Source organism: Ranitomeya variabilis, chromosome 6, assembly GCF_051348905.1.
Source record: "Ranitomeya variabilis isolate aRanVar5 chromosome 6, aRanVar5.hap1, whole genome shotgun sequence".
In the NCBI taxonomy this organism is placed as follows: Eukaryota; Metazoa; Chordata; class Amphibia; order Anura; family Dendrobatidae; genus Ranitomeya; species Ranitomeya variabilis.
Window position 1 is genome coordinate 431,280,981 of NC_135237.1, and position 27,155 is coordinate 431,308,135.

The 27,155-nt window shown below is 42.6% G+C and overlaps 1 protein-coding gene across 3 annotated transcripts in view; it reads left to right on the top strand.

Moving 5' to 3' along the window:
* The window catches only part of TAF4B (TATA-box binding protein associated factor 4b), a 188,443-nt gene that overhangs the window by 37,886 nt on the left and 123,402 nt on the right, over positions 1-27,155 (top strand). For all 3 annotated transcript variants that reach the window (XM_077270385.1, XM_077270382.1, XM_077270383.1), the window contains exons 4-6: positions 2,976-3,662; positions 13,495-13,617; positions 14,262-14,351. In XM_077270385.1, coding sequence (XP_077126500.1) covers positions 2,976-3,662; positions 13,495-13,617; positions 14,262-14,351 — 900 coding nt within the window. The remainder of the gene's footprint in view (positions 1-2,975; positions 3,663-13,494; positions 13,618-14,261; positions 14,352-27,155) is intronic.

Below are 27,155 nucleotides of genomic sequence, written 5' to 3' on the forward strand. Positions count from 1 at the left end.
CGCCTATTCTGGGTAGAGGTTATTGCTACCCGGTTCTCACAATGTCCTTTTTCTCTATTCCTCTTTTCTTACTATGGGTATTACGGGCCTATAATCCGTCATAGGGCTGTTAGGAGTTCAGTTATACGACCTCTCACTTTCAGCTCCTCAACCCAACTGCCAGTCCTTTTCCCAGACCAGAATAGATCAAGGGGAGTCTCTGGAGCTCCCTCTTCTGGCCGGAGATGGTAGTGCAGTCTTGCTATTTTAGTATTTGTATTTAGTGTTAATAACTATTTTTGTGGCAAATACCCCTAGGGGCGCCACATAACCATCTCCTGCTCTGTAATCCAACTGTTGCAAGGGAGAGGTGTTGCCCTTTTATTCTGTAGGTTTCCTGTTCTTGATGGACGGATCCCCTCTCTCCGTGGTGCGGTCCTGGGTTCTGAAAAATCCCATTACCAGTAAGTAAATAAGTCTTTATTCCATATGGTGAACACCTTTAAAAATATAGATCAAAACATGGTATGTATAGCAAAATGATACCAATGAAAATATCCAATAAAAAATATAGCCTGATCAGGCTATACTGATGAGGAAAAAGTTCTACTGAATCTGGAGGAAAAAAAACGTATTTTTGTGTGCATATTTTTATTGGACTTAAGTTTTTTTAGTTTTTTTTTTTTTCATTTGACTGCTTAAAACACGACTTACAACATTAACACTTTCACGACATGCGCCGTATATATACAGCGCAAGTCGGAAGTGGTTGTATGGAGCGGGCTTGCGCAGTGAGCCTGCCCCATACCCGGCTGATTGCTGTGTATTAAGGCCGGGATCACACATACGCAAGATACGGCCGAGTCTCGCAGGTGAAAACCCAGCTCTGGCACCGGCAGTCCGGAACGGAGCGTGCAGCTCCATGTATTGCTGTGCGGCTGCACGCTCCGCTCCGGAGTGCCGGCGCTAGAGCTTGGTTTTCACCTGCGAGACTCGGCCATATCTCGCGTATGTGTGATCCCGGCCTTAATCATGACCTGCCGCTAACAATTGCGGGTATAGCAGTGCCCCACCCATGATTAACCTGTTTAATCCTGCTGTTAATCTTACAGCATCATTTAACTCACACCAAAGAGCACGCATGTCCTTGCATCCACCCATCGGCGCGCCCATGACGTGATCACGGGTTGCCGATAGGTTGTCATGACAGCCGAGGGTCCGCTGATGACCCCCGTGCTTGTCATTACGGAACTCCTTTGTAACCCTGCCTGTAATAGAGCTTCAAAGGAGACTGTGATTACTGTGATCCTAAGGGTAGACCAGGGGTCTCAAACTGCATTCCTCCAGGGTCTCGAACCATGCGTGTTTTCAAGATTTCTTTAGCATTGCACAAGGTGCTGGAATCATTCTGTGCAGGTGATTAAATTATCACCTGTGTAATACAAGGAAATCCTGAAAACATGACTTGTTTGCAGCCCTCGAGGAATGCAGTTTGAGACCTCGGGGATAGACCATCAATGTCAAAGTTGGGGAAAACCTCTTTAAGGCTATGTGCACACGTCAGGATTTCTTCCGGATTTTTTGCTTTTTTTTTGCGGAATTCCCCAATAAAAACGCTATAATTCTGCACAAAATCCGCATACATGATGCATCCTATCATTTAGAATGCATTCCGCATTTTTTGTGCAAATGTTGCGTTTTTTCCGCATAAAAAACGCAATCTGGAAAAAAATGCAGCATGTTCATTCTTTTTGCGGATTTTTTGTGGATTTCCCATGATTTTGGAGTGACAGGAGAAATCCACAAAAATTCCGCAAAAAAAACGCGCAAAATCCTTGTAAAATCCACGCAAAAACCGCCAAAAAAACGCACGCGGATTTCTGGCAGAAATGTCCGGATTTTTGTCAGGAAAATTTCTGCAAGAAATCCTGATGTGTGCACATAGCCTTAGTGTGGATATTCCCTATTATCCAATTTTATGAAAGTTTAATTAGATATTATTCACTTGTTACTTCATTCTTTGAGGCTCCCATTTCTTCTACAATTCGATTGTGGTGAAGAGGGGTTAGAATAAATCGGCAGTCCAGCATGTATGCTTTTTCACCACTGAGGACACCTTCAGTATTTGAGTATTTTACATCAGTATTAGTGATGAGCGAATATACCCGTTACTCAAGATTTCCTGAGCATGCTCGGGGGTCCTCTGAGTATTTGTTAGTGCTCGGAGATTGTTTTCCTCACCTCAGCTGAATGATTTACATCTTAGCCAGCTTGATTACATGTGGGGATTCCCTAGCAACCAGGCAACCCCCACATGTACTTATGCTGGCTAACAGATGTAAATCATTCAGCTGCGGCGATAAAAACTAAATTTCCGAGCACTAAAAAATACTCAGAGGACACCCGAGCGTGCTCGGGAAATCTCGAGTAACGAGTATATTCGCTCATCACTAATCAGTATTTGTAAGCTAAAACTATGAGTGGGTGTAAAATACAGAAGTGGTGACGTGTTTCTATTATACTTTTCCTCTGATTGGTTTTAGCTTACAAATACTGACCATGTGAATGTGGGCTTAAAGGGAGCCTGTCATGTTTGGTAACGCTATTAACTTGCAGATATAGGATTACTTTGCACATTAATAGTGTTATGAAGGTGTCAGACTACTGTACTGAAAGTGCAGCACGCTGAAGAAAATGAAATATATTTTTGCTGCCGGGCACATTCGTAATGCTATTAATGTGCTCATTAACCCCATAGCTGCAGGTTAATAGTGTTATTGGGCCTGACCGGTTCCCTTAAAGTCTTTCAAGATGACAAAGTGCATCAGACAGCTGTTTCCATCATCCCCATACACTTTATGGCACCTATATATTTCTAGAGTGTATTCTAAACTTATGCTGAGTTAGTGTTTCAAATATTTTTTGTAATTATATGAAGAAGATTGTGTTTTTGATTGTGCATTTGGCATTCTCCTTATGTCTTTCTTCTGTTACAGTCTACTGCTGCATCAAGTGGAATTGTCAAGGTTTCCTCATCTGTAGCTTCTAAAACAAATGCCTCCGTTTCCGTTCCTACATTGGTTAGGATTTGCACTGCTCCACAAACAGTAGCTAATAGCCAAGCGGCCTCTACAGTGATAATCCGAGCCTCTGCCCCTTCTGCTGCAGCCATTACCTGCACTTCACCTGCTGTCACAACCACGTCTCCATCCACAATGGGCATTACAAGCCCTTCTGCTCTGGCCTTAAATTCCAGCACTGTCGCTGTGTTACCTGTTAGATCTTCTCTAGCTCCAATTACACCCATTGCAGTAAATACTTGCAGTTCAATTGTGATGCCGACTGCAAATGTATGTCCTTCCCCCGTACTAGGGGCTACTGCTGCCTCTGCAATACCCACTCCTGCTAAACAAGCAACAGCAAATCTAGTCAAAGCCTTCATCCCATCTGGTGGACATCAGACCGGTACTAGTGGCTCTACTTTCAAGATAGCTGGCAGTAATGTTTGCAGTGCAACTACTCCAGTTGGGACATCAATCATAGTTTCCAGCATATCTCCTTTGGTTACCTCTTCTATGAGAGAAAATACCCGATCAGTGCAAATACAAGCAAGCGTTCCTCCGGCAGCCTCCAATGTGTGCAAAACTGAGCATCTGAGTAAAGCACAGCCTGCAAGTACCACAGTAAGCATTATATGTTCTTCTAATGCAGCCTACTTGTGATATTCTCAAGTTTGGAAGTTATCCCCTTTTTATTGGAAGGACGGTAACTTTCCGATTGCTGGGGGTGTTTCAGACAAGCTTGGCTATTGACGGCCTTTCCATTAAGAATGAATGGCGTGGCCTCTTCATTCACACAGAGCTTTTTAGAGCCCTTGTTCTCTGGATTGGTGGGGGCCTCAGTTTTCCGATCCCTTACAATCCTTTTGATGGGGGACAACATGGGTCGGTTTTTGTAGGGTAGAGTTACTAGTCAATCCGTTAAATGGGTTGTGCATGTGCCTAAAAGTTTTTGTTTTGCCTATATATATTTATAGGGATTTTCCCACCTTGTACCTTTATTGAACAGGGTTCCATTATGCTCTGCTTTCAGGTATTCCTTATTAAAAGAAAAAAACGTTCTGGAGCACTTTTCTTTAATTCTGTGTGTGTGTAATTTCTCCATTATTACTCCTGAAAATGTGTGAACACATTTATGACTGAAAGTGTCTATTCACTTTGTCAATGGGGCATGTTTTTAAATTCACACTAATTGCACTTTTCCCTGACATGGGGAAGGGTATTGCCTTAACCCCTTCACCCCCGGACCTTTTTCCGTTTTTCCGTTTTCGTTTTTCACTCCCCTCCTTCCCAGAGCCATAACTTTTTTATTTTTCCATCAATTTGGCCATGTGAGGGCTTATTTTTTGTGGGACGAGTTGTACTTTTGAACGACATCATTGGTTTTACCATGTCGTGTACTAGAAAACGGGAAAAAAATTCCAAGTGCAGTGAAATTGCAAAAAAAGTGCAATCCCACACTTGTTTTTTGCTTGCCTATTTTGCTAGGTTCACTAAATGCTAAAACTGACCTGCCATTATGATTCTCCAGGTCAGTACGAGTTCATAGACACCTAACATGACTAGGTTATTTTTCACCTAAGTGGTGAAAAAAATTCCAAACTTTGCAAAAAACAAAACAAAATTGCGCCATTTTCCGATACTCGTAGCGTCTCCATTTTTCGTGATCTGGGGTCAGGTGAGGGCTTATTTTTTGCGTGCCGAGCTGGCATTTTTAATGATAGCATTTTGGTGCAGATACGTTCTTTTGATCGCCCGTTATTGCATTTTAATGCAATGTCGTGGCGACCAAAAAAACGTAAATCTGGCGTTTCGATTTTTTTTCTCATTACGCCGTTTAGCGATCAGGTTAATGCTTTTTTTTTATTGATAGATCGGGCGATTCTGAACGCGGCGATACCAAATATGTGTAGGTTGGGGGTTTTTTTTTATTGATTTATTTTGATTGGGGCGAAAGGGGGGTGATTTAAACTTTTATATTTTTTTTTATTTTTTTCACATTTTTTTTTACTTTTTTTTTTACTTTTGCCATGCTTCTATAGCCTCCATGGGAGGCTAGAAGCAGGCACAACGCGATCGGCTCTGCTATGCAGCAGCGATCATAAGATCGCTGCTACACAGCAGAAATGCCGGTGTGCTGTGAGCGCCGACCACAGGGTGGCGCTCACAGCCACCGGCGATCAGTAACCATAGAGGTCTCCAGGACCTCTATGGTTACAATGTACAAGCATCGCCGACCCCCGATCATGTGATGGGGGTCGGCGATGCGCTCATATCCGGCCGCACGGCCGGATGCGGTAGTTAAATGCCGCTGTCTGCGTTTGACAGCGGCATTTAACTAGTTAATAGCGGCGGGTGATCGCGATTTCACCCGCCGCTATTGCGCGCACATGTCAGCTGTAAAAAACAGCTGACATGTCGCGACTTTGATGTGCGCTCACCGCCGGAGCCCGCACATCAAAGCAGGGGACCCGACATCTGACGTACTATAACGTCAGATGTCAGGAAGGGGTTAATGTCAATTTAATTATACATTTCCAGGAGGGTAAATAAAAGAACCGCGCATTGCAGAGTTATAAGAGAGGCCTTACAGCTGTTATTTTATAGGGAATACAAGCATGTCCTTTGTTTTATTTTGGAAGGGGCAAAAGGGGGGGGTGATTTAAACTTTAATTTTATTTAATTTTTTTCATATTTTTAAAAACTATTTTTTTTTAACTTTTGCCATGCTTCAATAGCCTCCATGGGAGGCTAGAAGCTGGCACCACTCGATAGGCTCAGCATTAAAATGCAATAACGGACGATCAAAAGAACGTATCTGCACAACAGTGGTATCATTAAAAATGTCAGCTCGGTACTCAAAAAATAAGCCCTCACCTGACCCCAGATCACGAAAAATGGAGACGCTACTGGTATCAGAAAATGGCGCTTTTTTTTGTTTTGTTTTTTAAGCAAAGTTTGGAATTTTTTTTACCACTTAGATAAAACGTAACCTAGACATGTTTGGTGTCTATGAACTCGTAACATCCTGGAGAATCATATTGGCTGGTCAGTTTTAGCATTTAGTTAACCTAGCAAAAAAGCCAAACAAAAAACAAGTTAGGGTTTTCACTTTTTTGCAATTTCACCGCACTTGGATTTTTTTTCCCGTTTTGTAGTACACGACATGCTAAAACCAATGATGTTGTTTAAAAGAACAACTTGTCCCGCAAAAAATAAGCCCTCACATGGCCAGATTGACAGAAAAATAAAAAAGTTATGACCCTGGGAAGGAGGGGAGCAAAAAACGAGAACGCAAAACTGAAAAAAGCTGGGGTCATGAAGGGGTTAAATGAACCGACTGATAAAATATATAATACATTGGGTTCAGTAGTTCAGTGCCGGATGTGCACGGCTTTCATAATATCGGAAAGTTATAAAATGTCCTATACATGTCTGTTCTGTTATCTAAGGATCTCTGCTTTTAGTTGAGATGAATCTGTGCTGTACTTTATGTACATGCTCTGTAGTGAGGCAGGGCTGTGGAATCGGAAGTCAGGGAAATTGTGGAGTCCGAGTCTGAGTTGGTGGTTTGGCTTACCGACTCCACAGCCCTGTTAAAAATTACATAAAGGAAAATGGGACAATGCAAAAGTTTTGGCATCCTATTTTGCAAGTATCACAGCTTGAAAATGCTTTTTGTAGCCAGGCAAGAGTCTCTCAATTCTTTCAAGGATTTTCATCCATTCTTCCTTGGAAAATTCTTCCAGTTCTGTGAGATTACTGGGTCATCTTGCAGCATTGCTATTTTGAAGTCTAGCCACAGATTTTCAGTGGTGTTCAGATCAGTGGACGGTGAGGGCCCTTGGTAAAACCTTCAGTTTGCGCTTTTTGAGGTAGTTTACTGTGGATTTTGACGTGTGTTTAGGATTATTATCCATTTGTAGAAACCATTCTTTTTTTAAACTTCAGCTTTTTTACCGATAGTGTTATGTTTGCATAAAGAATTTGTTGAAATTTCATTGCATCTATTCTTCCCTTTACCCATGAAATATTCCCCGTGCCATTGGCTGCAACACAAACCCCAAAGCATGATTTATCCACCCCCATTCTTAATGGTTGGCGAGATGTTCTTTTCCTGAAATTTTGTCCCTTTTTTTTTTTTTTTCTCCACACATACCTTTTGATCATTATGGCCAAAGATTTCTATTTTAGCCTCACTAGTCAACAGGACTTGTTTTCAAAATGCATCAAGCTTGTGTTATATGTTCTTTTGCACACTTCTGAAGCTGAATTTCATGCTCATGATGCAGGAGAGATTTTCTTGTGATAACTTTTCCATGAAGGCCATATTCGTGCAGTTGTCTCTGAACAGTAGAAAATGTAACACAACTTCATCGTCTGATAAATCTTTCTGAAGGTCTTTTGCAGTCAAGCGGCAGTACTGATTTGCCTCTCTAGCAATCCTACAAGTAGCTCTTACTGAAATTTTGCTTGGTCTTCCAGACCTTATCTTGACTTTAACTATTCCTATTCACTGCCATTTCTAAATTACTTTTCAAACTGCAGAAAGGGCAACTTGAAAACTTTACTATCTTCTTATAGCCTACGCCTGCTTTGTGGGCCTCTACCATTTTCATTTTCAGAGCGCTAGGCATTTGTTTTGAAGGACCCATGGCTGCTGTATTTTGGCACAAGATTAGAGGAGGCTGGCTTTTTTAAAGCTGGGAACTTTTCATCACCTGGCCTTACATAAAAATAGTGAACAAGCCATAACCCTAACATGTTAATTAAGGTCAAAGTTATCTGAGCAGACAAATCTTCAAGGGTGCCAAAACTTTTGCATCACAGTATTTTCCTTTTTTTGTAATTTTTAACATGTAAAAGATAAATGTATACATGTACATGCCACTGTACTTAAAATTACTACCTTGGAATGTGCACCTTAATCAATTTTTCCAGCTCACCACCTGACCGCACCATGGAGGACGTCCTTCGTATCCATAATGGGACAGGAAACACGAGAGGTTAAAAGGACCCTCCCCCTACCACCCTTCAGTGTTTTTCCTGTCCCATTGTGTGTAGTACCGTCGAGAGTGAAAGACCGACCGTTCTGAGCGGGAGGTGTGGATCGGGGGGGCTCGGATTCTCCCTTCACACAGTGAGGCACCCACAGGCCGACACCCGCCCGAGGGTCCCTCAGCCTACCAGTGCAGCGCTGCTCCTGGTCCGAGGGTCGCTTCCCCCTGCTGGGGGCTTTCGACCCGTCCGTCGCGCCCCAAGAGTAGCGGGCTCCGGACCGCCTCTGCTGATGCGGTACATCTCCACGTGGCCTTTCCGGAGGAGGTCAGATGGCTTACTTCCAGGTCGCGGCCAAAGGGGGCGGGCCGGCGTCTCCATGAAGGAGTACTTCTGGAGCGGATGGATGGCGCGGGAGCACCGCAAGCATGAAGCAAAGCATAAAAAGGTAAGGGGGCTGTGGGACAAACAAAGCATAGGCTATCCTCAAGCTATCCTCAGGATGGAGGATATGGCTAAGACTGATATGGGGCAGGAGAACCTGGGACACGTAAGTGACAGAATAGAAGCCCCTAAGTGCACATAGAGGCAGTTCCACAGTAGCAGCTACTATTATATTTTGTAGGTGTCCTCCTTGCCAGAGAAGATTGTAAAGAAACCAAGCAAAAATAGGAAATGCCCTATGTGAGACGTGCACCAGCCGAATTGTGGGAGAGGAGTAGGCATCTCTTATGTCTAATATGAGAGCCATTATAAGAGAGGAAGTTCAGGCCTCGGTATCAGGGCTGGTACTCCCTCAACCCTCACATTCAGAGAGATCCAGGAAGAGACCAAGGGAAAAGTTTTCCTCGGTGGACCCCGACCCCTTGCAAATCAGAGCTGGAGGAGGAGAAAAGGAGATATTTGTTTTCCGCTGGGGACACGGAAGAGCTTCTAGAAGCAATAAGACAGACTGTGCAGATTGAAGAGCCTCAGGCGATGTGTTTTGTACAGGATGAAATGTTTGGGGGGTTACGCTCCCAGACTTCAAAGGTCTTCCCGGTAAACTCCCATATCCGCTCTATGATTTTAGAGGAATGGGAGTAGGCGGAAAAAAGACTAACGATCCCCAGAGACTTTAGACTCCGCTTATCATTTGACCCAGAAGAGGTCAAGGAATGGGTAGATATTCCCAAAATAGACATCCCGCTGGCTAAGGTGTCCAAAAGAACAGCCATTCCTTTTGAGGACTCCTCTAATTTAAAAGAGCCTATGCACAGGAAGTCAGATGGCCTCTTAAAAAGGGCTTGGGAGAGTTCAGCAGCGATCATAGGAGCAAATATAGCTGCGACATTGGTAGCTTGTTCCATACATCTGTGGATAGATGATCTCCAGGATCAGTTATCAGCCAAAACTCCTAGAGAAACTATATTAAAATACCTTCCTCTTTTGAAATTGGCAACTGCTTTTCTGGCAGATGCCTCTGCAGAATCGGTTAGATTTGCAGCTAGGAGTCAATCCCTATCTAATGCAGCCAGAAGAGCTATCTGGCTTAAGAGCTGGTCGGGAGATATGCACTCTAAGAACAAGCTTTGTTCTATACCCTTTTCCAGAGGCAGAGTCTTCGGACCTGTTCTCGATGATATTTTGGAGAATGCCTCAGATGAAAAGAAAGGGTTTCCAGAGGAAAAGCCAAAAAGATTTCAGCCCTTTCGTAGACCCCATTATAATCAAAAAACAGATTACAGGGGGAAAGGGAAGCAAGATAGATGGAGGTATCAGAAGGGGGGAGAGCAGAGTCAAGAATAAGTACTCGAGCTACTCAGGTTCTGGGTCTAGCTTCCGAAGGAAATGACGCCATCAAAGTAGGGGGCCGACTATCCGGGTTTCTAGGGGGATGGCAGGAAATTACCACAAGCCCTTGGGTCTTACAGGTTATTTCCCAGGGATACAGAATAGAGTTTGCGTCTCCCCCTCCCGAAAGATTCCTCCTTTCCAGCTCCCATCTAAATTCAGCTTCCCCTATGTGGTCAGATATCCAGGACCTCCTAGACATAGCGGCAATTGTTCCGGTACCCCCTTGAGAAGAACGCAGAGGTCACTACTCAAATCTCTTCTCGATAATAAAACCATCGGGAGAGGCCAGAACAATGATAAACCTAAAGCATTTAAACAAATTAGTTAAATACAAAAGGTTCAAAATGGAGTCGATTCGGTCCACCATTCCTCTGTTAGGAAAGGGTGTGATAATGTGTTCTCTAGATCTAAAGAGTGCATACTACCATGTGCCATTTTACCCAGACCACCAAAAGTTTCTGAGGTTTGCGGTAAAAAAAGGGGGAACAAATCTACCACTACCAGTTTCGCTGCCTCCCCTTCGGCCTAGCATCAGCCTCCAGGGTATTTACGAAGCTCATGGTGGAAGTAGTTGCTTATTTAAGGAATCAAAACATTACGGTGATAACTTACCTAGACGACTTTCTAATAGCAGCAGACTCTGTAGGCCAGCTCAGAATCAACTGTCAATCTCTGATCTCCACACTGCAAAAACACTAGGATGAATCATAAACTGGACCAAATCAGATCTAGTACCCAAACCAAAAATAAAATTCTTGGGGGTTATACTAGATTCAGAAGCAAGAATGTCTTACCTGCCAGAAGAGAGGCTAACGGGCATATTAGAAAAGGTTCATCTATTTGCCCAAATTTGCCGAATTTCTATCAGAGACGCAATGAAGATCTTGGGATTGATGACTGCCTGCATTCCTTGTGTGAACTGGAGTCAGTTTCATTCTCGGCGATTGCAGCAGTAAGTCCTTGCATCCTGGGATGGAAAGCAAAGCTCGCTAAACCAAGGATTAAGACTGTCTCCTCGGGTCAGAAAATCCTTGAAGTGGTAGACTCTTCCCAGAAATCTCCAAGTCGGTGTGACGTGGCTTCAAACCCCGGAGGTCTCGGTCACGACAGACGCAAGTCAACAAGGCTGGGGAGATCATGGCTAAGGAAGATACTTTCAGGGACGATGGATTCAGAAGGACAGCAGAAGATCATCAAACTACAGAGAACTACACGCAGTCTTTAAGGTCTTATCAGCCGCCCAGTCTTTAGTAAAGAACAGGCATGTGAAAATCTTCTCAGACAATACAACAACCGTTAGTATAGAAAAGTAGGAGACAAAAAAAGCGCAAATAGGGTCTTATCCTCAGGATTGCTTCTAATCAATTATGAGAGAACTGCTCACCTGGTGGTACACAGTAAAGGCGTGTAGTTTGTCAGCTGCTGCAGATCCACAGGTCGGCGCTGCGACCTCTTAGAGACGTTATAATAGATGAATGTGGATAAAATCCGCGCTGCTGCGACAAATAATGGATCCAGATATAGTTATAAGGTGTTCGGGTGGTTTATTCAACGCGTTTCGAAGCTCATGGCTTCTTCTTCAGGAAGTTTCCACACAGAGATACTCTGATATCCACATTCATCTATTATAACGAATACAACAACCGTAGCATTCCTTCGCCATCAGGGTGGTCCAAGACATATAGTGTTACAAGACCTTGCAGAACGAATCTTCAAATCGGCAGAAAAGTCTGTACTTTCGATCTCGGCAGTACATCTGGAAGGTACCAAAAATCAGCTCGCAGACTTCCTGAGCAGAAGAGAGGTGGCCACAACAGAGTGGGAACTGAATAACGAAGTCTTCAGCAGTCTATGTCAACGTTGGGGAAAACCCGATGTGGACCTATTCGCAGTCAGACGGAATGCAAAAGTCAGAACTTTTTACTCCCTAAATCCTTGGGGAGGCCCAGCAGGGATCGATGCCTTCTCACATCCCTGGAACAGCGGGTTGCTGTATGCATTCCCTCCTCTGGCACTGATTCCAAGAACTCTCAGGAAAATTTGCGAAGACAGAGCCAAAGTCATTCTCATAGCGCCCCTTTGGCCGAAGAGCAGTTGGTTTCCCTTACTAAGAAAGTTATCAGAAGAGGAACCCTTCCTGTTGCCGGAAAGAAGAGATCTTCTTCATCAGGGCCCGGTTCTACACCAAAACCCAGAAGCTCTGCGGTTGGCAGCCTGTATCCTGAACGGCAGGTCATAAAAGCAAAGGGACTGTCTGATGATGTTATTTCTACTCTTCAAGCCAGTAGGATACCTGTGACGTCTGCTATTTATTCAAAAATATGGAAACTATTTTGCAGTTACTGTGGGGAAATGACAGTTGATACTGACCATCCTGATATTCCCAAGATCCTTGAATTTTTGCAGTCAGGATTCAGGAAAGGGCTTAGACCTAGTACTTTTGAGGGTCCAGGTAGCAGCCCTGAGTGTATTTTATGATTCCCCTCTGTCATCTCACCCTTGGATAAGTCGGTCCTCTAGGGCAGTTCAGAGACTAAACCTTTAATTAGGAGATCGGTACCGCCTTGGGACCTTAACCTGGTCCTTAATCTATGCGAACACCCGTATGATTTAGCAGGGAGCATAGAGATCAGTAAACTTTCTCTTAAAACTGCTTTCTTAGTGGCAATTACGTCAGCAAAGAGACTGGGAGAATTACAGGCTTTATCCATCCAGAATCCGTATTTACAAATATTCGATGATAGACTAGTCTTAAGACTCGATCCAGCCTTTCTCCCGAAAGTTGTCTCAGACTCAAATATGAATCAGGAAATTGTTCTTCCCTCTTTTTGTCAGTTCCTTAAAAATCAGAAGGAAAGGTTTTACCATAATCTGGATGTTAGGGAAACACTGCTCAAATATCTTGATTCAACTAGACCCTGGAGACAGGATAACAATCTGTTTGTCCAGTTTAGGGGCTCAAATAAAGGGAAAAAAGCATCTAAAGCAACCATTGCGAGATGGATCAAATCTACAATTAGCTTAGCTTATGAAGCGCAAGGAAAGGGTTCCCCGGTTGATCTTAGAGCCCATTCAGCTAGAGCTATGGCCACGGCAGAGAAAGGGGGGGCTTCGGCAGAACAAATCTGCAAAGCTGCATCCTGGTCCAGCCTTAGTACCTTCTCAAAACATTATAAGCTAGATGTAGTATCAACACAGTTAGCTTTTGGTAGAAAGGTGCTTTCGGCAGTAGTTCCACCCTAATACCATTCTCCTTTGGTATTCCTCCATGGTGCTGTCAGGTGGTGACCTGGAATACGGTAATTAGACCTACCGGTAATTTTATTTCCAGGAATCCTTCCTGACAGCACTATTAGCTCCCTCCCTAATCTTTGATATGTATACTCATGTGATGTAACACTTGTATGACTGATTATTTTGTTGGAATAAACCTTATTTTTGCATCCATCCAGATGTGTTACTTTGAAAAGCACTGAAGGGTGATAGGGGAGGGTCCTTTTAACCCCTCGTTTTTCCTGTCCCATTATGGATAAGGACGACATCCTCCATGGTGCTGTCAGGATGGATTCCTGGAAATACAATTACCGGTAGGTCTAATTACCATTTTTTGTCATTTAACTAGGACATCCTGGATAATGTGAAGAAGTGCAAGAATTTTCTTGCAACATTAATAAAACTGGCATCAAGTGGACCTCAGTCACCAACCATGGGGCAAAACGTCAAAAATTTAGTGAAAAACTTGCTTGTAAGACTTTCTTGTTCTGATTAAATGTAATTAATTCATTTTCTAAATGTAAAACACCCAGAAATGTGTGAGGATAATTTCCAATAGATTCTGGTTTGCTGGTGGAATAGCAAGATCTACTGCTTAATATTTCAGTAAAGAAAAAAATTAATGTCAACCTGGCCGTACTCGTTTCAAGTCAAGGACTCCTAAGATTTGATGTAAAACAGATCCATCACATGTGTCAGGACTTCTGATTTGTGTCTCACTTCTCATTTTTACCTTATGCCACTGTTAGAAATATAGAGTCTTAGCCAAATGTGTATAATCCAGCAACAGGGCTCCTAAATTGTGTTATGTGTACCATGTGAAACTGTATGGAATTTCAGGAGCGTAACAGCACTGAGCCCATTGGCCATACAAAATTGTTTTGTCAGGTAAACCACTAAAAGCTATATTAGTTTGATTTTTATAGGGGATAAGTCCCTTATACACCTGTATAAGTGATGTAGTTAGTCTTTTGGGTTATGGACTCTCTTTAAGCAATTGTGATATCGAATGTCAAGGCTTTAAAACAAAATGACCACGAAAGCAACTGCAGAGTTGGTTCATGTGCTCAGACCTTGTGAATTTCTTATTAATTTTATATCTTTTTCGTATTCAAGGATTCAAAACTTGAACCGGAAGAATTTACTACAAAATTGTACAAGGAGCTGAAGTCCTCACCACAGCCTTATCTAGTGCCTTTTCTGAAGGTATGTTATGATGTTTTCCTATTCAAAGCTGTAGAGCTTTTTCATCTAAGTTGTCAATACTAATAAAAACGTACCAACAAGCCTTCAGACTACAGAGCATGTTACCATTTGTGAGAAAACGGACCAATTTATTTATTTTTCCTTTATAGGCTCATCCATGTTGCATCCATTTTTGTTGTTTTGTCACTAAAGTGGTGTACTTGGTTTGGGAATAATCAAGACCATTGTAAAATCACGTTCTCTACAGTCACAATAAAATTGAAAAAAATCAGGAAACTGAAAACCTTTTTACTAATTTTGCCAATTTGATTTTTCTTTCATTCACTGTCTGCATGTTACAAAAAATAGTAATCTTGCAATTTTCACAGCTGCCACTGGGTCTTTTTTAAAAACTATTAAGCTTCTTTTACACTGAATGATAATCGTAGATGCTCATTTCCCAATGATCTTGCTGTATAAACAGGCTGCTGATGAACCAACAAAATGCTTGTTCATCAGGTGAAATGATCAGCACATCGCAAAATATCATCATTCTCATCAGTGCATTGTCCTTTGTACACAGGACTCGCACCAATGGCATTCATAGCAACCTATGCACACTAAGTGATCTGATACAGATACCATAACTGACCCTCCTGATTGTTTATACAGATTGGGAAGCACTGACAAAACTTCAAGATAGAATAATACAAAATGGTTTAAAGTGTACCTGTATATTTGAGAGATACGACCACCAGCAATGATCCGCTTAGCGTCCACTCGCCCCAACGCTCGTTTCACCGCCAGCTTCTTTTTCTATCAATGCACTTTTTCTTTGCATAGTGTATTTCAGCTCTAAGTTTTAGGGTTTATTCCATTTATGACTATGGAACTATGGGAGATCTCATGCATATATAGTGGATTCTGATGTCTTTAAGGCTACTTTCACACATCAGGTTTTTTGTTTCAGGCACAATCCGGCTAATTTTCTGAAAAATGGATATGTCGCAAGTAGTGAAAAACTGAAGCGATGGATTCGTTTTTCTGCTGGATCTGTTTTTGTTTTTCACTCGGGAATACAGTCACTTCCTGTTCCTAGAGAGATTGATTGATTTTTGTTAAAAATTGGATCCGGACGCCTGATTCGGCCATTTATACCTGCGTTTCATACGTTTTTGGCAGGATCAGTCGTTGTGCGATTTTCTGCCGGACAGAAAAAACATTGCTCTGGATGTTTTCGTCTGCTGGAAAACTAATTTTTCATTGATACGGCAAAAAACGGATGAAACGTTGGGACATCAGGCGCAATCTGGCGCTAATACAACTCTGAGAAAAAAACTGATCCGGTGGAAAAAAAACGGATCTGTTTTTTTACAAATTCGCCAGATTGTGCCTGATGCAAAAAACCTGATGTGTGAAACGAAGTCTCTACTAGATCTTTTTTTTTCTAACTGAGACCACCTCTATCTCTTGGATACTTTTATATTTTTCCATGTGCTTATGCACCACTGCTAAGGGAGATTCTTGTTGGTTTTGGGTTCTTCAAGGGACCATGGTATGGGGGGGGGGGTCATTGTACTGTTATTATACCCCAATTTTCAAATTCTCCCATTGACTTTTTCAGCTTCCCTCTTACGGCACTTTCTGTTTTTTTAAAGCTACCATATATACTCGAGTATAAGCCGAGATTTTCAGCCCAAAAAAATGGGCTGAAAGTGCCCCCTCGGCTTATACTCGAGTCATGGAAGGCGGGGGGGTCGGCGACGACTGTCACATACTCACCTGCTCCTGGCGCGGTCCCTGCGTGTCCCATGGTCTCCGGCACCGGCACCTTCTTCCCCTGTTCAGCGGTCACGTGGTACCGCTCATTAAAGTAATGAATATGGACTCCACTCCCATAGGGAAGGAGCCGCATAATCATTACTGTAATGAGTGGTACCAGTGACTGCTCAATACAGGAAGAAGCTGCGGGCGCCGGAGACCATCTGTCCGGGAGAAGCTGCCAGGGACCGCGCTGGGAGTAGGTGAGTATTAAATATTCACCTGTCACTCGTTCCAGCGTCGGCGCTGCTCCATCTTCCGCGTCCTCTGCAGTGACTGTTCAGGTCAGAGGGCGCGATGACGTATTAGTGTGCGTACCGCCCTCTGCCTGAACAGTCAGTGCAGAGAGACGGGACGCTGAGGAGCAGCGACGAGAGGTGAGTATGTCATTTTTTTTTTAATTGCAGCAGCATTATATGTGGCACATTGTTATATGGAGCATCTATGGGGTCATACTGAACTGTATGGAGCATTATATGTGGCACATTGTTATATGGAGCATCTATGGGGCCATACTGAACTGTATGGAGCATTATATGGGGCATATTTGTATATAGAGCATCTATGGGGCCATAATGAACTGTATGGAGCATTATATGGGGCATATTTGTATATGGAGCACCTATGGGGCCATAATGAACTGTACGGAGCATTATATGGGGCATATTTGTATATGGAGCATCTATGGGGCCATAATGAACTGTATGGAGCATTATATGGGGCATATTTGTATATGGAGCATCTTATGGGGCTATAATGAACTGTATGGAACATTATATGGGGCATATTTGTATATGGAGCATCTATGGGGCTATAATGAACTGTATGGAACATTATATGGGGCATATTTGTATATGGAGCATCTTATGGGGCCATAATGAACTGCATGGAGCATTATATGGGGCACATTTGTATATGGAGCATCTTATGGGGCCATAATGAACTGTATGGAGCATTATATGGGGCCTATTTTGTATGGAGCATCTTATGGGGCTATAATGAACTGTATGGAGCATTATATGGGGCTCCTGATTCAATATGGATATTCAAAAACACTTAACCTACTGATGGCTCAATTAATTTTACTTTTATTGGTATCTATTTTTATTTTTGAAATTTACCAGTAGCTGGCATTTCCCACCCTAGGCTTATACTCGAGTCATTAAGTTTTCTCAGTTTTTTGTGGCAAAATTAGGGGGGTCGGCTTATACTCGGGTCAGGTAATACTCAAGTATATACAGTATGTTTCAATTAAAAAATGTTTTTACTTATTGGATTGCTTCATCACTCTTCCATATTTACCACACTGTTTTGGGTTTAAGGTTGCTGCATGTTTGGCATCTGCATACTTGTACTGACCTGGAGAATATTATTGCCAGGTCAGTTTTGATCAACATTATTGCTCTTGTTTTTTGTTATGTAAACCCCTTTTCACATGTAAAGTGCCATGGAATAAATGGTGCTATAATAATAAATAGTATAGTGAGAATTGTAACTAAAAAAACAAAAAAAAGCAATTGTAGAATTGCACTTTTTTTGCAATTTCAGCGCACTTCAAATTTTTTATTCTGTTTTCCAGTACATTATATGCTAAAATAAATGGTCTTATTTAAAAGTGAAACTCGTCCTGCAGAAAACAAGCCCTCGTATGGCCATATTGACAGAAAAATAAAAAATGTATAGCTCTTGGAAGAACGAAGGGAAAAAAAAAAAAAAGGAAAATCGCCCAGGGGTGAAGGGGTTAAAACCTTTTTTTTTTAGCCGGCACAGTGTGTAATATAAATGAAAACACAAGAGGGGAAAAAAAGCATAAAAACTGTTTTTAATAATCTTTTTGTGGGTGTAAAGTAGTAATCAAAAAACTAAAGAAAATTCCTTTTTTTTTTACATTTTCCACAAGATAAAAGAATATAAAAGTAACTGTAAAAAATGAACCTATATTTTACAAAAAAGAGGCAAAAATAACACAGGTCTGCAAAGTAAAAATTGTTTGAAAGTATAAAAAAAGCTTTTTACTTTTCAATCTCTGAGCTCAGTAAAAATATCGAAAAAATTCCATCATGTACAGTTGTTTTTCACAAACACTGACTCCATAGGCTTTTTCTTGCACTGTAGTTTTACCGCTTATGCATGACCTTTGGTGAATTATTTGTGTCAATAGACTGGTTAGAAATGGAATTTCATGGTATAGAAGCAGAGAAAAGGAATTCTGCTGATGGAAAGAACATTACTTAACATTAAGTACAATGTGACCGAGTGTAGACTCTAGTGATTCATTAAAAAAAAAAAGTTTGAAAGCTGAGCTACTGCACATTGGTAGCAGGTACAGTATGCTTCACTGCTTGTAGGGTATTCTGTGATTTGAAGGAATGCTATGAGAATTTAGAATTTATTCTCGAGAATCTTAACTATGAGGATCAAGGATGGTCAATATGTTGTGATCTGAAAGTTTTCTTTGCTCCTTGGGCATCAAAGTGGATACACGAAGTACCTTTGCTTTTTGTGTGAATGGGACAGCCAGGAAAGGACTCCTCACTGTATCCAAAAAAGTTGAATAATGAGAGAATCTTTGCAACCTGGACTCAAAAACATAGTTGCATAAAGTTTAGTTAATCCCACTTAAAGTTCTCCTGCACTACTCCACATGATGAGAAACCGTATATACTCGAGTATAAGCCGACCCGCGTATAAGCCGACCCCCCTAATTTCGCAACAAAAAACTGGGAAAACTTATTGACTCGAGTATAAGCCTAGGGTGGAAAATGCAGCAGCTACTGGTAAATGTCAAAAATAAAAATAGATACCAATAAAAGTAAAATTAATTGAGACATCAGTAGGTTAAGTGTTTTTGAATATCCATATTGAATCAGGAGCCACATATAATGCTCCATACAGTTCATTATGGCCTTATAAGATGCTCCATATACAAATATGCCCCATATAATGTTCCATGCAGTTCTTTATGGCCCCATAAGATGCCCCTTATAATGCTCCATGCAGTTATGGCCCCATATAATGCTCCATGCAGTTATGGCCCCATATAATGCTCCATGCAGTTATGGCCCCATATAATGCTCCATGCAGTTATGGCCCCATATAATGCTCCATGCAGTTATGGCCCCATATAATGCTCCATGCAGTTATGGCCCCATATAATGCTCCATGCAGTTATGGCCCCATATAATGCTCCATGCAGTTATGGCCCCATAGATGCCCCATATAATGCTCCATGCAGTTCATTATGGCCCCATAAGATGCCCCATATAATGTTCCATGCAAATATGGCCCCATATAATGCTTCATGCAGTTATGGCCCCATAGATGCCCCATATAATGCTCCATGCAGTTATGGCCCCATAGATGCCCCATATAATGCTCCATGCAGTTATGGCCCCATATTTTGCTCCATGCAATTATGGCCCCATAGATGCTCCATGCAGTTATGGCCCCATAGATGCTCCATGCAGTTATGGCCCCATAGATGCTCCATGCAGTTATGGCCCCATATAATGCTCCATGCAGTTATGGCCCCAAAGATGCCCCATATAATGCTCCATGCAGTTATGGCCCCGTAGATGCTCCATGCAGTTCTTTATGGCCCTATAGATGCCCCATATAATGCTCCATGCATTTATGGCCCCATAGATGCCCTATATAATGCTCCATGCAGTTCTTTATGGCCCCATAGACGCTCCATATAGCATTGTGCCTCATGTAATGCTGCTGCTGCACTAAAAAAAAATAAAAGTGACATACTCACCTCTCATCGCTGCTCCTCAGCGTCCCGTCTCTCCGCACTGACTGTTCAGGCAGAGGGCGGCACGCACACTAATACGTCATTGCGCCCTCTGACCTGAACAGTCACAGCAAGAGGACGGGAAGACGGAGCTTCGGTGGAACGAGGGAAGGTAAATATACTCACCTACTCCCGGTGCTCCTGACGCGGTCCCTGCATGTCCCACGGTGTACGGCGCAGCAGCTTCTTCCTGTAGTGAGCCGTCACATGGCACTGCTCATTACAGTAATGAATATGCAGCTCCACCCCTATGGGCGTGGAGTCCATATTCATAACTTTAATGAGCGGTACCACGTGACCGCTGAAGAGGGGAAGAACTTGAAGCTGCCGCGCCGAACACCGTGGAACTTGCAGGGACCGCGTCAGGAGCGCCGGGAGTAGGTGAGTAATTGACAGGCGTCGCTCCCCCTCACCCACCGACCCCCCGCCTTCCATGACTCGAGTATAAGCCGAGAGGGGCACTTTCAGCCCATTTTTTGGGCTGAAAATCTCGGCTTATACTCGAGTATATACGGTAAGTAAAATGCACAAGAATTTTTAATAAAGTTGCAGAATGAATGTTCAATAAATTTTTATATGCAGTATTTTGTACATTTTTGGCTACAATAAAGATTTTCCTTGTTCATCTTGCTTGTACTTGATTTCTTGTGTGTTTTGTGCAAAATCCGGACGTGATGGTTAAAAAATACAAGTGTTTTTTTAAGGTGGGGGTATAAGAATCACACTGGATTTTAAACAATTTTCATAAGCCAAAATTTTGCATACCTGTGTCAATGGAATATCCGAATGAGAAATCTTTTTAAGCTGTTAAATGCACATGTGCTATTATGCCTAAAAATGTGCCTGCTCAGGAACGGAAGAAAATGGCCCTTTTTTGAACTGGTTAATGAATCTTATGATTTTCGGGTAGGATTACAATTTTGTATGAATAATTAAAGCGCTTATAATGTATTAAAGGGAACCTGTCACCCCCAAAATCGATGGTGAGGTAAGCTCACCATCATCAGGGGCTTATCTACAGCATTCTGTTGTAATGCTGTAGATAAGCCCCCGATGTTACCTAAAAGAGGAGGAAAAGAGGTTAGATTATACTCACCCAGGAGCGGTCCGGGTCCGATGGGTGTCTTAGGCCTGCCTGCGCACTGCAGTACTTTGCTCTGCCCTCAACAGGGCAGACAAATTACGCCTGCGCCGCAGCCGCGGCGTGAAGACCAGAAGAGGACGTCATGAAATGAAGATGGGAGGCCCTGGACCGGACCTGAGACACCCATCGAACCCGGACCGTAGCGGGACCGCCCCTGGGTGAGTATAATCTAACCTCTTTTTCTCCTCTTTTAGGTAACATCAGGGGCTTATCTACAGCATTACAGAATGCTGTAGATAAGCCCCTGATGATGATGGGCTTACCTCACCATCGATTTTGGGGGTGACAGGTTCTCTTTAAATAACCTTTATTATTTTTTTGGAGGGGAAGGTGAAAATAAACATTTTGTCAGTTTTTGTAGCTTTGATATAGATCCTAGTTTGATGTTGAGTAGGAGACCATCACCTATGTTGTCAATACATTTTAATAGTGCATTCAGACAGCGGTTGTATTAAGGGGCAACTCATTTAGCCAAATGTTGCATTATGTTTGTTTCTATATTTTTGTGTATAGTGAGCCCTAGTGTTTTTTATGTATATTTCTTTGGCTTCAGCATGTTATGGACTCCTCTATAGCTGCACAATGTGGTTGGTTCTGTTTTATTGACTATAAGATTTTTGTTAGCTAATGATATTGGTGAACTATTGTTAGGATAGGTAAAATAAGGCTACTTTCACACTAGCGTTAACTGCAAACCGTCACAAATCGTCTTTTTGCAGAAAAAACGTATGCATCAAAAAAAGTGAAAAACGTATGCAACGCATACAGCATTTCGACGGATCCGTCACAAATCCGCTAAACGGTTCCGTCGAAATACTAGATGCGTTGCATCCGTTGCATCCGTTTTTACCATCCGTTGCATCCGTTTTTACGACGGATCCGTTTTTAAAATGGGAGGCTCCCAAATTTGATTGGCTACTGGAAAATAGGGAAAACTATATAATGACTGTTTTTACAGCCCATCTTTGAGGGTTTTAGTTTAGTGGCAGAGATGGAAGGTGTACTTAGTAGGATTGCGAGTGTGGTGACTGACGTGATATTTGAGACGAATCGCCTGGATATTATAGTGTGGGAGAAGGAGGCGGCAGCAGAAAGACGGAGGATGCTTCTGCAGCAACGTCGACGGAGACGACTCTGGATATATGCGATAAATGAACTGCAGATGACCCGGGGTGTCCAGTCCACTCTCTACCTGGAGTTGCGGCACAACCCAGACAAATTCTTCAATTACGTACGGATGAGGATGGAACATTTTGACTATTTGCTGGAAAAACTAGGGGATGCCATCCAAAGGCAGGACACACAGATGAGGCTTGCCATCACACCGGCGGAGCGGCTGATGGTGACCCTGCGGTAAGCCTCTTCTTTTATGTCATTGCTCATATTGAATGTCATATAACATACTGCAGAAAATACTGCGCTGAAACATTGCGTTGCATTTTCTGCAGCATGTTATTTTTTTTTTTGTTTGTGGACATTCCACTGCCTTTTTTATTATGTCATTGCTCATATTTAATGTCATATTACATGCTACAGACAATACTGCGCTGACACATTGCGTACCATTTTCTGCAGCATGTAATTTTTTTATTGTTTGAGGCCATTCCACTATTTTACACCGGTTTCATGCAGGTTTTATTGTGAAAATTTTTTTTCACAGTGCCATTTATTGAAACTTTACCATGAAACCAAAAATTTAAAATGTTGTTGGTCTGTGCAATTTTTTCTAACATTTTTTTTTTTTTCTACAGCTTCCTAGCTACGGGTGAATCTCTGACTTCGCTCCATTATCAATTCCGGCTTGGCATTTCCACAATTTCAGGGATAGTGAAAGACACCTGTCAGGCTATCTGGAATACTTTACAGATGGAGTATATCCCCCAACCATCAATGGACATCTGGTTGAGAAGTGCAGAACAGTTTGAGCAAATTTGACATTTCCCAAATTGTGTTGGTGCCGTCGACGGGAAACACATACGGATTGCTAAACCGGCAGGAACAGGCTCTGAGTACTACAACTACAAGAAATACTTCTCCGTTGTACTCCTGGCTATAGCAGACACCAACTGCAAGTTCCTTGCTGTGGACATAGGAGCCTATGGCCGGTCCAACGATTCTCAAGTTTTTAAAAACTCTCCAATGGGCCGTTGACTGTATGGAGAGACATACGATTTCCCGCCAGCCAGACCACTCCCAGGAACAAGTGAACCAGCCATGCAATATGTTTGTGTAGGTGATGAAGCGTTTCAACTCTCGCCGCACCTACTTAAACCATATGGTAGCCATGACTTAAACCGTACCAAACGGTTATTTAATTACCGCCTTACTCGAGCAAGAAGAGTAGTAGAGTGTGCTTTTGGTATATTGACGGCAAAGTGGAGAGTCCTGCTGATGGCAATCAAACTGCAAACCAAAACTGTAGACGAGGTTGTTAAAGCATGTGTGGTGCTCCATAACTTTGTCCTTTCAAAGAAGCCCGTTTCCTTGGATGACGAAGAATTGGAGACAACCTTGTGGGATTACCGCAGCAGCTCTGTTCGCTCCACAGGTTCTGTTACCAGGATGAGGGACCAGTTTGCGGATTATTTTGTGTCACCTGTCGGGCGGATTCCATGGCAAGACATCATTGTGTGACATGTTTTTCATGAATTTTGATTGTAAAAATTGTGTTTCTCAAAAAAAAAAAAAAAAAAAGTTACAAAAGCGTGGTTTTCCTGGTAATAAACCCAATATGTTATACCGTTAAAACGTGGTGTTTAATTTAATTTTACCCTTTTAATTATTTACCATACCTTACTGAATGCACACACACAGAGTTAAATTTAAATCAAAACAAATTTTATTTTAACTCTTTTTTTTTATATTTTTTTTTCTTTTCAAAAAACAGATATATTTGTTTTTTTCAAATAACTTTTCAACTTTTTTAAAATAAAAATAAACAAAATTTAACATTTAAATAACATCACAAATCTTCAAAATGTGGGGTGGAGATACGAGCGGAGGAGGGGCTGGAAGGTTGGAACACGTCGATAGGTGGGGAAAGCCTACTTGGTTGGGGTGCAGTGGAAGGGGGGGTAAAAGCAGGAGGCTGACCAGAGGGGGGTGGTGTTGGGGTAGGTGGCACACTTAATGGGGAAGGAAAGCTGGGCAAGGAAGAAAACACTGGGGAAGGCATTTGGTTTGGGGGCCAGGATGGGTATTGGGACTGGGTTGGGTATTGGGACTGGCGTGGGTATTGGGACTGGCGTGGGTATTGGGACTGGCGTGGGTATTGGGACTGGGTTTGGTAATGGGGGTCCTGGTGTGGAAATGGGGACTGGGATGGGGCATGGTGTGGAAATGGGGCCTGGGGTGGAAATGTAGTGGCTGTGTGGGGAGGTGTGGGGGTAGATTGGGGTTCATGAAGGACCTTAAGTAGAGCATCATGGCAGCTATTCATTTCCCGCATCTGTTGCTCAAAAGAAAGCTTTTCCATGCTCCTGAGCATGGATTGGAAATAAAGATTGGCCGGAGATTGACTTACATCTGAATGCATCCTATCCACGGCTGGTTTCACTGATGCGTGATTGCACCATGTTGAAACCAGCAGTCACTTGCTCTCCCAAAATTTTGAAAGAGCTTTGGAAGGATGCATTCAGATGTAAGAACTCAGGAGCATAGCTCCTTTCCTGACCCCTCTGTCGCTGCCGCCACGAACCTAATGGTGGTCTAGAGGTGGCAGGATCAGAGGGGTGGGGTAAAGTGAACGCTAACTGTTGAGCATCAGATTCGAGTAAGGAAGGCTGCAATGATGCTCCAGTGCTTGGGGCGGATGAAGTAAAGGGGACAGAGGGGTCAGAGGAGGGGTAAGAGGTGTGGGGCCTACCGACGTGGCCCTCGGTGGGCGGACTCAGGAGGGATCGCTCCAGAGGGCGCAGAGGAAGATGCAGGTGCCCGGTAGCTGGAGAAGGTGCTGTGAAAGAAAAAACAAAAACAATATATTGATATGAAAAAGCCCTGACTGAAACCAAACTAAGTTAGACAGGTTAACATGGTTATTAGTGGGCTGTAGAATACTTACACTCTACTCAGCATGGTTCGCCTCAGGAAGGAGAGGGCCATGCCATATTTATATTTGCTCCTCTTCCTTCCTGCTGAGCCACTCGGGGCCTGCATCTCCTCGTTAAATTCCCTCTTAAAGCGATCCCTCAGTGACCGCCACCGCTTCCTAACCTTTCCACCTGTGAAGACAAGAATGAAAAGAAAAAAAAAATTTGTTAAATGCAATACATTACATTCAGCTCAAAACATCACTGAAAAGTGAATACTTACATAGTTTGCTCTGCTGCTGTGGAAGAAGGTCCTCCCACCTCGGAAAGATGTTCTGGCATACTTCCTCCCAGAGCCGACGGGTGACACTGGTATCGGCATGCCTGCGGTCAGCCATGTTCCACAGCGGCTCCCGCTCGTGAACCTCCTCGATGAGACAGTCAACATCAATGTCATCGAAGTCTTCGGCGGGAGCACGCTGTGAAGCCTGTGAAAAAAAGAAGAAAAACAAAAAAATTAGTACACTGAAACACAAAAGTACCAATAGAATCCCCCCAAAAAACCAACTCACTGATGGCCGACCGCGGCGACGATTCCGCCGACTCTGGGAGTGGCTGGGAGAACCTTCACGGTTTGCTGAATGGTCAGCAGCAGCAGGAGACTGAAATAAAGGAAAAAAAAATTATCTTTAATGTAGGCATATGTTTTCTGTGTTAAGTTATATTTGAAAATCTGTTTTGTGTATGGTGCAGTGTGATGTGTGAAGCAACTGTTTCGCCACTACTTACACTTGGTTCCTCCTCCACTTGCATCTCTCCACCTGTCTCGTCCCCTTCTGACAGCTCCTCATCTGATTCAGCTTCCTGTTTAAACATAATTAATGCATGTAGTGATTAACAAAAATGTAAATTAAAAAAAAAAAATACAATTTTTTGGTTAACTTACCGATACACGCTGTTGCTGTGGAGGAGGGCTGTCGGAAGAGGACATTGTGGCGGTGGGAAGGCCGGTGGCTGTGGTCCTGGTGTCTCTGTAAGTTAAGACACTTGCAATCTGCTCTACACATTGAAGTAGCAGATTTGGGGTCTTCAAAACTTACTTTTAAAGATGTGCAGATGTGGTCCTGGTGGGATGGTCAGTGGATGTGGTCCTGGTGGGAAGGCCGGTGGCTGTGGTCCTGGTGTTTCTGTAAGTTAAGACACTTGCAATCTGCTCTACACATTGAAGTAGCAGATTTGGGGTCTTCAAAACTTACTTTTAAAGATGTGCAGATGTGGTCCTGGTGGGATGGTCAGTGGCTGTGGTCCTGGTGGGAAGGCCGGTGGCTGTGGTCCTGGTGTCTCTGTAAGTTAAAAGACACTTGCAATCTGCTCTACACATTGAAGTAGCAGATTTGGGGTCTTCAAAACTTACTTTTAACCCCTTCATGACCCAGCCTATTTTGACCTTAATGACCTGGCCATTTTTTGCAATTCTGACCAGTGTCCCTTTATGAGGTAATAACTCAGGAACGCTTCAACGGATCCTAGCGGTTCTGAGATTGTTTTTTTGTGACATATTGGGCTTCATGTTAGTGGTAAATTTAGGTCGATAATTTCTGCGTCTATACTTGAAAAAAACGGAAATTTGGCGAAAATTTTGAAAATTTCGCAATTTTCACATTTTTAATTTTTATTCTGTTAAACCAGAGAGTTATGTGACACAAAATAGTTAATAAATAACATTTCCCACATGTCTACTTTACATCAGCACAATTTTGGAAACAAAATTTTTTTTTGCTAGGAAGTTATAAGGGTTAAAATTTGACCAGTGATTTCTCATTTTTACAACAAAATTTACAAAACCATTTTTTTTTAGGGACCACCTCACATTTGAAGTCAGTTTGAGGGATCTATATGGCTGAAAATACCCAAAAGTGACACCATTCTAAAAACTGCACCCCTCAATGTGCTCAAAACCACATCAAGAAGTTTATTAACCCTTCAGGTGTTTCACAGCAGCAGAAGCAACATGGAAGGAAAAAATGAACATTTAA